The sequence below is a fragment of the Trachinotus anak genome, unplaced genomic scaffold (assembly GCF_046630095.1).
Source record: "Trachinotus anak isolate AG129_WGS33_773 ecotype Australia unplaced genomic scaffold, CSIRO_AGI_Tana_v1 ptg000012l, whole genome shotgun sequence".
Taxonomy (NCBI): Eukaryota; Metazoa; Chordata; class Actinopteri; order Carangiformes; family Carangidae; genus Trachinotus; species Trachinotus anak.
The window spans coordinates 12,027,895-12,042,003 of record NW_027273863.1 but is presented as its reverse complement, the minus strand read 5'-3'; the positions used below and the strand labels follow the sequence as shown (position 1 = coordinate 12,042,003).

General features: G+C 39.9%; 2 protein-coding genes across 2 annotated transcripts; both read right to left on the bottom strand.

The window, feature by feature from the left end:
• Window positions 1-36: 36 nt before the first annotated feature.
• prpf38b (pre-mRNA processing factor 38B) lies at window positions 37-5,102 on the bottom strand. Its single transcript, XM_071491459.1, has 6 exons — window positions 4,674-5,102; window positions 4,134-4,202; window positions 3,742-3,893; window positions 3,278-3,338; window positions 1,815-2,050; window positions 37-1,472 (listed from the first exon to the last, which is right to left on the bottom strand). Exons 1-6 carry the CDS (start codon window positions 4,881-4,883, stop codon window positions 818-820), a joined length of 1,383 nt encoding a protein of 460 aa, XP_071347560.1. The 5' UTR covers window positions 4,884-5,102; the 3' UTR covers window positions 37-817.
• Window positions 5,103-5,629: 527 nt separating this feature from the next.
• LOC139629538 (EEIG family member 2-like) lies at window positions 5,630-14,070 on the bottom strand. Its single transcript, XM_071492221.1, has 11 exons — window positions 13,790-14,070; window positions 12,098-12,218; window positions 11,766-11,795; window positions 11,136-11,252; window positions 10,612-10,658; window positions 9,149-9,252; window positions 8,662-8,757; window positions 8,335-8,542; window positions 7,634-7,770; window positions 7,046-7,109; window positions 5,630-6,754 (listed from the first exon to the last, which is right to left on the bottom strand). The coding sequence occupies exons 1-11, from the start codon at window positions 13,933-13,935 to the stop codon at window positions 6,712-6,714; spliced, it is 1,113 nt and encodes a 370-aa protein (XP_071348322.1). The 5' UTR covers window positions 13,936-14,070; the 3' UTR covers window positions 5,630-6,711.
• Between the last annotated feature and the right edge of the window lie 39 nt (window positions 14,071-14,109).

Genomic DNA, 14,109 nt, shown 5'->3' with positions numbered 1-14,109 from the left:
TTTGTATGCCCTTTTGCTGTAAAACAAGAACGGTAGTGTTGTTCGTAAAAGTGTTTTAATAGAAAACAAAATGCAACAGAGCAATAACCCAATCACAGCACAAGCAGGGCTCAAGTGTGTGTGGTAAAAAAATTACCCTTTGCATACTGCCCTTTGGAGGATTAAAACATTCTCAGGCTGTCTACACATGATCATCGACAGAATTACTTTGCGCTGGCTTGAGCCACTATTGAACCACATCGCTGCTACACTCAAATATGAACTTTAACCACTCACTTTGGACTGTTGAAAGCATGTTTAAGCAGAATACAGCAGACAAAGAAGCTTAAGTATAAAGAAATTATGCACTTAAGTATTAATCAATTTTTAAAAAAAAGGCATGTATTGGCTTTTTTTTTTTTACAGCCTGGACATAACAGTTATTTGACGAGTGTTGAGCTGCACTTTCAGCACGGACTGCGTCCAACCCAGCGGTGAATGCAACTCTGACCACTTATCATGTGTAGACAGCTTCCAAAAACATTATATACAAACCAGTATCGTCCTGGGGCAAAACAATGAACCATAGAAAATTAAAATGCCATTTTTGCCACTTTCCAAATTTCAAGTGAAGACTAACAATGGTCTAACTGGGAGTGAAAAAGGCAGAAAAACATATAACGTAAAGCAACATTACATTGGCCAAAGACAACAACTCCAGATGTCCGAAGTGCTAACATTCCTACTTTTTAGCACAAGTGACAGACCAGACAACTGGGTAGAAAAAAGGAAGAAAAACACAGGGAGTAGAAGAAGTAATATTGCTGTGAGGCGACATTTACTCAGTGCTCTGACTCCTTCTGCGTTCACTATGTTTACTATGGTCATTACTGGACTCACGTTGATGATGACTCCTCTCTTTGCTACGACTACGTTTGTGAGAACGCTGTTCTCCGTCTCTCTCCCTGTCTCTCTCTCTGCTGTGGCTGCGCTCTCTTTTCCTGCTCTTCTCCTCCCCACTTTTGTGCCTCCTCTCCCTGCTTCGACTCCGGCTCGACCTTTTGGCCTTCCTCTCTTCTCTGTGCCTCTCCCTGTCGTCTTTATGCCTCCTGTCATCAGTCTCTCCCCTGCTCTTCTTGTCCCTGGACCTCTCCCTCTCAGTGCCTCTATCTTTATGGTGATCCCTGTCCTTCCTCCTGTTCCTGTCATCCCCACCGTCTCTTTCTTTGTCTCTGCGTTCGCTTCTTCGGTCCCGGCTACGTTCTCGTCTGTCTTGGTTCCTGTCTGCGCTGCGTGATCGCCGTCTTTCCCTGTCCCCTCGGTCACTTCTGTCCCTATCCCGGTCCCTGCCCTCCCTCTCCTTCCTTTGCCTGTCACGCTCCCTCTCCAGCTCTCGGTCGAAGCTGGGGCCATGGCGGTCCTTCTCACGGTGGTGGCTCCTGCTCCTTGACCGTTTGGGCGACCTTCGGGGGCTCGGTGTCCGTCGGGGTGTCCTGGGAACAAAGATACAATAAGCTTCAAGCAATTCAACTTTCTAGTCTAATTAATTATAGATTGCACACAGACACAGACACACAGACACAGACACAGACACACACACACACACACAGACACACACACAAGTATGAGCTTAATGTCAACACTTTTCCACCAGTTTAAAAGTTTTACAATTCATATGTATTACATAAATATACTTAGAGTAACAGATGGTATAAAATGGGGGGAAATTCATTGAACTTTTCAATTTTAAGATACAGAAAAGACACTGATGGAGCAATGTAAGATTGTCTTGGGGGAGAAAAAAAATGTAGTGCTAAATTATTTGAACCCTTTACCTGGAGCGGCGTCGTTCCCCTTGCCTCCCTGTCTCTGCAAATGTGGCTTCCTCCTCCTGTGTCTCCTTCTGAGCGACCTTACGAGGCCTTGCCTTCATCTGCTGGTCAATAATCTTCTGCACAGGCACTGGGATACGGGGGAATAGAGTGGAGAACCACTCCAGTTTGGTCAGGAAGGAGCGCAGCATCTCTCCGATGGTCATCACACAGCCACCTCCTGCCTTCACGTCAAGCTCCTGGAACCAAATGGTGGGGTAGCTCATTTAGCACACACAGGCACAAAGTAGATAAATCTGATTGTTTTTTTTTAATCTTGCCTCAAATCAGAAACAATTTGTGATGACCAAGTACTGAACCTTCACCTCTGTTCATCTAGCTTAATCTCTCATATCAATTAAATGTGTCTGGCTTTACTTATAATTATTACTAGAGGAAACAATAATATAAATATCACAAAAAAAGTTTGCCTCATCTAAACTGTCTAGCAGTTCCTGGAATCTGCATTTACAAAGTGAGCTTTGGAAATCGAGCAAAAGTTGTTATATTTTCCTATCAAAGATCCTCCCCTCTTTCCTTCAGATGATCTGTTTTTTTAAAAAAGCATCTAGCAGCGAGGTTGTGTTTACTCTTTACAGACCATAAATGAAGGGAAGGGAAAGCAGAACATTGAGGCAAATCCTCATTGAGCTGAAGGGACAAAGATAGAGAAGCCTTGGCTTCCTTCATCATTCTCCTAACAACACAATGACCTCTTCAGGAGACTTAAAAATGCCCACAGTGTAAGCACAGATTGGAGCAGGTAGGTAAGTGCACACCAGTTGAATAGTTATCAACTTTATATGGTAGAGAACAGCTGCTTTGCACTCACACACGCAAACCAACAGTGCTGAGATACAATATCCAATTCACCTGCTGCACAATGGGCATCTAAAGAAAAAAACAGGGGAATTAACCAGTTGGGTAGGATTTCATCAATTCAATTATAATGCAACAGAACATCAAAGGAGGCCTGGTTGCACATTGTGGGATCAAATTATATTTCAATTAAATATGGATAAAACACAATAGATGTATGCAAAATTTGACATGTTTTATATATTTTGTGCATGTATCTGTATGAATTCTCCAATTGTGATTTATCCCACATTTAGTTTTGTGCAACAAGTCCTGATAAAAATCTTGTCAAAAACAGAGAGCATGCCTTGATATCACATTAGACTAAGATTGACTCAGCATTATTGTAGTACTTACCCTGATAAAAATCAGCAGCAGAGCAGTGAGCAAGTAACCTAGCTACTCAGGTTTAGAGGACAAAACTGGGGACAATTAAGCCAAATGAAGGCAAAGGTGAAAAATCAGCTATGAGCATCACAAGGGGGGAAAGGGACAGCTTTTAACATGTGTTGTGTGACTGTATTTAATGGAGACAAAGGAACATCAAATTATTACCCGTGGTGACATACCTCCTCATCATCCAGGAAGCCGTCGTACCATTCGATCAAGTCTGTTGGGGGCTGAGTGTATCTGAGGTGGAATAAAACAGGGAGAACAATATCAGCATTTTCATCACATAACCACGTTGTGATGTTGCACATATTTCAATTATGTTTTTATGGACCTGTTCCAGTGATACTTCAGTGACTGATTTTCACTCATGAGGTTAATGTGAGCAATGTCAACAAAACCTTTCATGATCTGGATGAAGCAATTAAATCTGTCTTTAACAAATTATTTATATATATATATATATATATATATATATATATATATATATATATATATATATATATATACACACACTCAATTGATACTTTTGTAATTTAAAGATGTCTTCAAAATGTCTTGAAACAAAAGTTACATCTATAGAGTAGAATTATGGTGAGTAAATTTAGCAAACTGATGCAAAAACAACAACAAAAAAACATACCTTATGTACATGAAACCAAGTGCTCTGATGTATGGAGAATCTGTGTGGGTGATCAGACCCATCAGCTGTTTGCGAGTCAGCTTTAGTGTAAACAGTTTGTACAGAAGACAGAAAGCAGTAGAGACAATACCACCAGTCCCAACTCCACGTACCTAACAAGAATGAAGATATATCTGTAAAGCACATCACTCATAGCTAACCTATTGATCATGACTACTCTTTGACAACAATATAAGTAATAACGAACTGCGTAAATTTGCCCTACTTGTAAATCTTATCAAGTGATTTCCAACACAATGATTTCAGGTATCACGCAGACTGTTAAGGAAAATACACAAGGGGTAAAAGATGGGGAATATGGGGAATATAAAAAGCACGTACTTCTCACTTACCCCTCCGCACATTCCAGTCTGGCCTGCGGTCTTTCTGCTTCCCTTTTCCCAAGGCTCAACATGAGTCACCTGAGGGCACACAGAAAACCATATTAAACACGCACACAGACACGACCTAATTTGAGTTGCTATTATGCCCACCAGAAAAATCCTCGATGATAACTTTTATATTCGAGGCCACATGAGAAATGCTAAGACTACAGTGGAAGTTCCCATTCATATTGATAGCACAGCGTACTATCCGCAAGAATGAACTGTCCTAATACTTCTACAAGTTTTGACCGAAAACACTAAAACATTACACAACTAAGCAATTCTGAGTAAACCAGGCGTAACGTAAGCGGTAAACCGCTGCGTTTATAACAGCTACCCACAATCGCAAGCTAGCTTAATATGACTTACCACGGGTAAAACTAGCGCTGCCTGATGCAGTTACCCCTTTTTACTTGACGACTGCAGCACACCGCTGCCACAGTAACGCAATCTTCACTCAACAGTGGTTATCTAACTAGCATGCGGGTTAGCATTCGCTAATGTTACCTTGAAATAGATTTCGTCCACGACTTCATGGTAGGTCTTAAGTTCATAAAGCTGAACTTTGAAATACGGCGAGGACAGCACATTGGTAAGAATCATTGGGTTGAGATTCATAGTCTTTTCGTTACCCCACAGGGGCAGTACATTTCCATGTTTTCCTGGTGCAGGCTTGCTAACGGCCTGTGTTGGTAGCTGGTTTCCGACGTTAGCCATGTTAGCTGAATCCCACGCCGTTAAACTTGGTTTACAGTTGGCGTATTTCCGTTTACAAAGCCATCAATATTAGATAGTGAATTGTCGATGTTTATCAATTTCGTCCGTTTGGTTGTTGCTGATTTGTGGTTAAATTGATAATAAGAACTTCCCGCCGTCGTTGTAGCTTAAGTCCTGCTGCGAGGTGGAACCGGAACTGTACCGTTGGTGGTGCAGTCTGGACGAACTGTAGATCCGTCAATACAGTGAACGTCTCATTTACAAAATAAAAGCATATGCGCACCCCCCCCTAACAGTTTAAATTGTATTTGACTGCACAAATCAATATATCTAAGGTTTCTGTACATATACCGTGTACTCAATATATATTTATATTCAGTCGTATATTCATTTAAAAACATGCCTTTTTTCTCTTCATATCAATATACTCAATAGACGTTTACTTTGAAATGTGTTTTGTCTAAACTGGAAATACTTTTGTCGAACTTGTTAATATTGTTTCAGTGTCCTTTCTACAGTTTTAAACTTTAATTTCCAATTTCAAATTGTTGTTTCAACATCCATTTTCTACTCAACATTTTCATTATGGCCCGATTAATTAGAATAAAACATAATGATAGTTTATTTGCGTTTTTAAATGTTTAATTTTTTAACTTTAATTTTTATTACTGGGTAAAATTATGCCCCATATTTTTGCAAAAGGACTAGTGAGTTGCAGCACAAAGTGTTTGAGAGTTATCCATATCCTGAGTGCATGTCCTCTTTATTTACAGATCTGACTTTAAATACATCATCATGCAGAATCTTAAAAATAACATAGATATCTTAAAAACATCATGGGCTTTACATAGGTGACTTTAATCACATGTGCCATAGCTTACATACTACAGATATGACTTCATAAGTGACTTCTTACACGCGCACACGCACACGCGCGCACACAAACACAGACACAGACACAGACACAGACACACACACACACACACACACACACAACTGATATATATAGTACAAAGGAACAAAACATAAAAATCTTCATGGTATTTTAAATACAGTTATCCTCCTTCACAACCAGGTGAAGGTGTTTATGTGTAAAGGACTTGAGCTACCGTCCCACAATGGTGCTGTAACCAGTGTACATAAATTCCACACTTTAAGTATTCTATTACTCTAGATATATAAGATTGCAGGTGTGGATGCTGCTCCTCCAACCACTTATCCTATCAATTATAACAGAGAGAAAAGGTGACTCGTAATTATCTGTCACACTCTTACATAAAATTCTTTTAAGAGGACAACGCCAGCTCGAATTTGTGACATTATTCCTTTAGGAAAAACACTGATATGTGTTGTCAGATGCAATAACTTAATCACAACCCTTTTTAAAAAAACAAATAAAACACTAAAACTAACATCATAAAATGGTGAAACAAAATCAAAATTGTAACAAAGTAAAAACATGTTGGACACTTTCATGTGCTCTTTAAATAACAGGGAAAGCTCCCTGACAAAGAGGGGTGAACAGAGAAATGACAGTATGAATCTTGTGTCACATTTTCCTAGAGCACAAGCAGACCATCAAATATTGCAGTACACAAGTTACTTCAGTCATCATGTTACAACAATATGGCCTTCAACTCCACTTCTTAAGCACTAGAGGGCTCTCCTGGTCTCCCTTTTGTAGGACAGATGCAGAAGGATTGCTTAAGAGAAATTAAATCTCCTGGAGTGAGGCAGGAGTTCTGATGGCACCTTCAGCACCTAGCCTTGCGTCCCCTGCATCAGCGTAATATGGCACCCTTTATGTCGGGCACATGCTTCCCAAAGCCTAGCGCTTGATCACCACCTGCTCAAAGGCTCCAGCTGCAACCCTGAAAGAGAATGCCACAGTGTGTTACATGAAAGTAAATGCAGGTGGTTATCTGATCTTGCTGTGGGGCCAGATCACAGTACAAAACTAACACTTTCATGCCCAAAACTAACACTATGTTGTGAAATTGAAAGTATGTTAACATGAAATTTTACATGTTACAAACAAACATGATGACCGGTCAAAGAATCTTTGTTAGAATCCCAGTTTAGCATGTTTGCAATTAATTTAAATTCGTTGTAAATGCTTGGTGCATAGCATCCACATTCCACAATTACACAATCACACCCACCTTGTGTGCTGGCTTCCTAAAGCTGTACTCCCACCGGGACCAACAAACAAGCTGAGCCCCTCTTCTGCAGCAATACACACATATATACACACATTAGAAATAAAGAAACTGTCAATCAATTGACATGGTTGGGTTTGAAAATGCCTGGCTCACACTTAGTTTGTAAGATCTCTAAAATTAAATGACTATTGATTGGAGGATGTTGTAGGGAGGCTGGTGAGACAACTGACAACAAACCACACAGACATAAATGTTAGATCTTTCAAAGAACATGCAGGGAGGTAGTTGATAGTTGAGGACCACAATCAAAGATGCACTTATAAACTTAAAATGTGTGCAACATCGGTCTCAATGATCACATAAACATTTAGGCTGGTAAGTACTGTATGTAGAAATGGTCCATGTTGACGTCCAGTTTATGATTTCCTATATAATTATCTAATGATCTTTCATCATGTCAAGGAAGTATTTAGAGACATTGTGTAGTCGTATTGAGACACGTCAAAGTAATTTGATCCCATCAGCTGGATGGAAACTTTCCAACCCAGCCTTCATAAGTGCACTAAGTTACGGATTAAGTGTACACACCCTCTGCACTGGAGTCCAAGAAGCTGTGACTGAAATCCTGGCTCTGCAGGATTTTCTCTATTATGTCATCAGCATCCACCCTGGTGGCATCGACTCTCTTCAACTGATTCTCCATTGAGTTCTGCTTAACAGGATGCCTAATGACGACACAGTAACAGGGTGGAATATTACAAATGTGACCTTCATAGAAAAAGACAGAATATACCCAAGCACCAGGCCTGTCTATAACAAAATTATACACAAATGTAAAAAAAATAGCATAGAAAATGTGTGAAAAGAAGAGATGGGAATAAAAGAAAAAACAAGAGATACATTGTGATATAACTTTCTTGCAATGTCTTGTTATTTCTGGTTATTATTATATATTGCAGTATAAAGCCAGCCAATAAGCAAAGAATAACAAATATATAGATTATTTATTTAATATTACGTACTGTACATGATGGCAGTTTATATGTTCCAATTATTACCTGTAGTGTGTCTTATAGTTACAGTATGCTCTAACACCACCAGTTTGTCCATGACAAATTAATCATGTATTGATTTGTAAGCAGTGAACTGTGGTGATTTTAAACTTCTCCGCTTAGACTGGATCAAATTTCTTTCTTTGTTTTTTTATTAAAAGTTTTAATGTCAGAAAACAGGGAAAGACCTACAGTTGCATAAGTCAATTTCAGACCATTTGTAACTGAGTGTATTACCTTAGTACCCTGGCAGGTGTAGAGGGGTGTTCAGGTGCAAGGTGACAGGTGGCAGAGACTGGTGGAGTGGACCTGCTCTCCCTCTCTCCTCTCTCTACCTGCTGATCACTGGGTTCCAGTATGCTGCCAATGCCTGTGGAGGTAGAACCTCCTGATGCACTCCGCCGATGGCTCAGATCTGTTAAACTGGAGTGATTTGAGCTGTAACCTGCAGGACAGAGGAAAAAAAATGCACCATATGAAGGGATATGTTTATGATTTGTGTAACTGGTGTAATAATAATTTTGCTTTTTGTAGGGAATAAATGTGTATTTCTGTGTTTAGTACCTGAGATTTTTGACTGCTGACTTGCATAGCTGGATGTTCTGGAGTGACCATACACTACCAGCTCCTCTGGGACTGATACCGATTTCCCTGGAGTCTCTGAAAAATGGTATAAGTCACTCAGTTGTAAAATCTGCAAAGCACAAGTTTTGTTATGACTAATTTCCAGGACAAAATGCACACACACCTACAGTAAAACTGTTATCCACAGCCACGGTTGGTTCTTCATAGTAAAACGACTTTTAGTTTCTTAATGACGCTATTAATGCCAAAGCTTTTGTTTCAGAGGATTTTAAACCCGTTACTGTTTACTACTGATTAATCATGGTTACTCATGAAAGATGGTTTGTAGAACCTTGTCAAAACTGTCTCCCAAAAAATCTTTGCTTTTGTTAAGAACTGAGAAAACTTAAAGGTTATTTAAGTTTAAAGTAAAGGTCTATTGTAAGAAATAGTGAATTCTTTAATGCAATGGTGTGTGTATACATACGGGTGAGTGAACGGGATATGTGCATGTCTCCTCCCTTTCTGTCCTCAAGGAGACACTCTGCTTTGGCCTGTGGGATTCCCAGAGTCATGGCTGTAGATGGAGGACTGTAGGCAAGACAGGAAGCAGCGAAGTTACTTAGAAGCAAAAGTGGTGCCTCAGTGTCACTTAGTGTTGTTGGAAAAAAGCTCCTCCAGCTGTTTTATCAGCAGCAGGTATGTTTATATTGACACTGAAATTTAACTCTAATTCTGATCAGAGGCACTCTGTGTAAGATTGATTAACATTTCATGACTTTAATGAATCATAGTTGCAGGAGAGAAAAAGACATGGTCTGAGACAACAATGCTCATTGAAACCCTGGGATTGTCAATTGTTCTATGGGTTTAGGCCATCCAAATCATTTTAGAGATGCTGTAATCACATAAAAAAAACTCTGCACTTTAATGTATTGGTCTTATCACCTACAGTAGACAGTACACAGATCTTGCCACTAAGATATTGTTTGTTTTTTTGTTGAATGTTGATACATTCATAAAACATGTTTTACATGTAGAAATATGCGAAATGTAATAACTAAACTCCTGGTATTAAAACACATTTGTAAGCAAACAACAAAACCAGCAGTCTCTACTCAAGTTACACATTAGTTATAAGTAATAAGTGTATTAACAGAATGACCACTACTTTTTAGCAGCTCCCGGTTTAGCAGACATTAACACAGGAAACAATAATTCTCTGTTACTAAGAGTCTATGTTAAACACAGGAATGAGGGCGTAGAGGCAGACGAAGTTTAGCAGGCAGACAGTGAGAAAAAAAAGTGACCGTCATCTTTCCGCTGTGCACTGTTCGAAGTCCTTCACATAACAGTGAGTAACACTGCGTGGGATGAATGACTAGGCTATCCTTGAGCTTACACTTTAGACATCTCCTAGGCAGCAACATGTGTATTATTACACTGCGAGGGAGTGGGAACATGAAAGAATACAGGGAAAGACTTGTGTTGGTTGAAGAAAGCTAACTGTTTGCACATGGTATTACCTTTGCCACAAATGTGATATTACATCATGTCCTTTGTGACAAAATGCTCAACATACAGCTCTTGACTTTGGGCAGAGTAGATCACATATCAGCTGTTGCTCACTTCTGAGGTTGGGCAGATTAATGTCTGGGCAAGGTGTTATTGGCTCTCAGATAAGGCTGAGATAAGCCACAAACTAATACTAAATAACTTTGAACTCTGTGGGTGTCAGTCATATCAGACAAGAGAGCGTGTTTTCAGTTTGGTGACAGACAGGATGTGATGAAAAAACATTCCCCTGTGGTTAGGCGCAGACACGTGGAGTATACTTTCACTATAACGTTTTTTAGTTGAACACTTCCTTAGGTACAATGGAATATCAAAATACTTAGACTTTAAGGATGAGTGATAAAAATGATGAATAAGGTCAAGAAGAGGTCTTACGTTTTAAAACAGGGGTCTCCAGACATTAGTTGTATAGTGATGACAACCTGTAACAAAAAAAGAAGAACAGTAATTTCAGTTTTAGGCTGACAAGCAACTATATGTGTTAGGCAGAAAAAAGGCACACTTTTCCAGTGTGGTGTGCTTTGCTGTTATCTAAGGTGTAGAATAAGATTTTGAGACATGAAAGCTGGTAGGTCTGTGCACCAGGAAGAATCTACATATTTTAAATTTGTTCTCACGGTTTCTATGGCTCAGGTAGTTTGTAGATCACAGGCTCAGGCATGTTTTGCATCAACTATCAGGGAATTCAGCTTTCGTGTCAGCTGCTGCTAGTGAACTCAAGAACTGGTGACTTGCTTTAGAGCTACAGAGTTTTGCAAGCATAGGTGGTATGCTTATCATGTGCAAACACATTACTGGGCTATACCAAAAACATTGGCAGTGTGGTAGGGACGCCTAAGGGCATTTCCCACTTTATTTAAAGGAGTACTGTTGAGCTGTGTGTCACTTCACCAACATACCTTGAGAATTGAGTTGTCCTGTCTGGTGTTCTTTGTGTCGTATCCCTCTAGGAGACACCTTCGTGTAGTGCTGCCAGACCCAGCAAACTCAGACAGGTTCAAGTCAGCAAAGCCCAGCTGCACACAGGAACAATCAGTTTGAAACTGTTTAGCAGTCAGCCTGAATTGCTACAGAATTTACTCAACTTAAATTGTACTGAATAGTAAGAGTGCACTTTTCTCTGATCAGCTGCTCATACATGTCAAGCCAGAGCACCATCCTTTGATAATGTGGCGTTATAAAACATACAGTAATCTACATTTAAAGAAATCGGGAGGTATCTACGATGGGACCTTCAATACTTGAGAAATCAGATAACTTAATTCTTCAACTCATCACTTGAGTTATTGGTTAACATGGAGTAGGTTTTGCCCCACTGATTTTTCAATCAGTAACCATAGCCGGAAACTAGAAATAAAAACATTCTTAGCACACAGACTCACCTCACTGAAAGGTCCTCTAAGGGCGGCTGAAGGCCGACTGTTATCACATAAATTTCATGATAAGATTGTTCTAATGGGCCACTGGTACCAAGGCTGCTATGTTTACAACAAGTGCCACTCTGCAGGTTTTTAGAAGAGACGTATTACCTTTGCAAATGTTTTTCCACCCTTCAATTCCTAAAATGACAAAAACACAAAAATAAATGAGGTTGCATTTGCATTTGTTTGTTTCTATAACACACAACTATTTTCATTAAACATTTGTGACTCCTTGCTGTATGACTGCTGTCTGCAAAAAGCACTTGGCAGCTGTGATATGGTCATAAATTAGCAGTGCTTCTGATCTTATACACATAAACATTTCCTTGCTACAAATGAATCTAAATTAACTGCCTGGACTCTGCTATGGAAGACGCCTACTATGCATTTTTCGTAATGTCGACAAAACAGAGCTTGATGGCATAAAAAATGCCCTGTACCTTGCGCACAGACACCCGACACACACAGGGGTCTAGAACACCTGTCCCAGCATTGGCACTCATCTTACACATGAAAGAGAATCTCTTCTTCCAATGTACACAGTTGGCCTGGACAGGCTCCCTGCAAGAGAAGCACTGTTAGAAGCACTGGTTCATATAGAGACTAAAACACACAGACATACTGAAAACTGAAAGAGCAGACAATCACAATTCTGCCACATTCATGCACGGACTTCTCACACAGTGTGAACAGTAGAGAGAATGTGTCCCAGAACATCAAGAATAGTGAAAGCTAAGGTTTTGCAGGTTTCTAATTTTAATCAGAATATGGAGAAGAATGTAGCAAGTGATATTTATTAAATTTTATCTATTAAGTGAGTTCATGGTCTTCCAAGAGGCTTTAAGCTATCTTGTTCAGTTGTAGTGGACAATGTATTCATTCATCCTTTAAAAACTATTCTTAATTCCAACTAGTCAGATGTTGGGTCCTAAATGTGTGCATCACTCATGTGTGGAGGATGGCCTAACTTCTGTGATGGGTCTTCTCAGTGTACTTGGCTTATTATATCTTTTGGAAGACGGCAGTGATTTGTGATTTTGTGCTATTTTAGTCAATCTGACTTCACAGGGCGCATGCAGGATGCACAGCAGACAATGCTGATCACTGGCAGCAGCAACAAGAGGATGTGGCCTTATGGTACGGTTTTGCCACAGGAATGGAAAGAAATGTTATACTGTATTATCATGACTTGTTTATATTAAGATACAATTTTAGATGATTTAGGGGCTATTTTAATAATAATAATAATATAAATTGTATCTGGATGAACAAGTTTGTATTTAACAAAGAGACAACAGCTGTGTTTGGAGCATGGTAAACCAAGAATACAGTGTTTACATCACAGTCTTTACGCACAGACAGTTACCATGGTAAAGTAATGAGGACTAGCGGCTGACATGAGCTGCGCCTCTGTCCGTTTTTTCCAGAGTGACTCATTTAAGTGCTACGGGCAGTTACAATCATAGACCCAGGGGGATTAACCTCGTATTCTCCTCTGCGATGGAAGGAAATTCTGTTGTTCGGTATATAACAAAACAATAGGAGCAATAAATAGACAAAATACACATACAGATCAAAGCAAGACGACAGTCGAAATATCTGCTCTATTAGGCAACGACCGACTGAACCAGTCAAGCCGACACTGTTTCACGTTGTCCTGCTGAACTCGTTGCTTAGCAACTGCTGGGTAAACTGTAACGTTAAACATCGCTAAACGAAAAAGTGACTATCGTGTCTCCATCTGTTGGAAAAATAAACGTGAATATTATTGAACTAATTAGAGTCACTGGTTCACTTAAAACCACGTTTAATTCACAGCAGCAAGTCTTCAAATCAATATAGAGCAGTTCCCTGTTAGTACTGCGTTTTAAAGGTTAGCCAGGTTAGCTTAGAGCTAGCTTCTGGTGTGTAACTTATCGTGAACTAGTTACATATTACGTTACACACGGTCTGAATGCCACAGATTGTCGTAATCGAAAAAGAGGCAAAGACCGAGACAAGAAACGCTTCACAGGCGTCCACAATAAACCGAGGAGGGACTTAAAACTGGCCAAAACAAGTTTCACTTAAATTTAACTTTAGCTTGTTCGAACAACAAGTGAACTGCTGCTATAAATAGCAAAAAATCTTACCGAGTCGACTCTTCGGCAAAGCCTCCATCTACGAGTCTGACTTTACAGAATAAAACTCCGTTCACGAAGGGAACCGAGGACAGCTCCTCCAAATCGAAGTCTACTTTAAATTTAAATCTCTTCTTCTTCATAAGAATGAAAGACATGATGTTCGCTAAGCTTAAGCGAGTGTGTGGGGCACAGCTGAAGTGGAGGAGCTGCCGGACAGCTGCACACCGCGCCTGTGCTCGCTCAGCTGTCGCTCACTGACTGTAGTCGGTGGACACGATTCAAAGTTCAAATCTCCTCCTTCCCACCCTCCGAAAAATATCATTCATGAC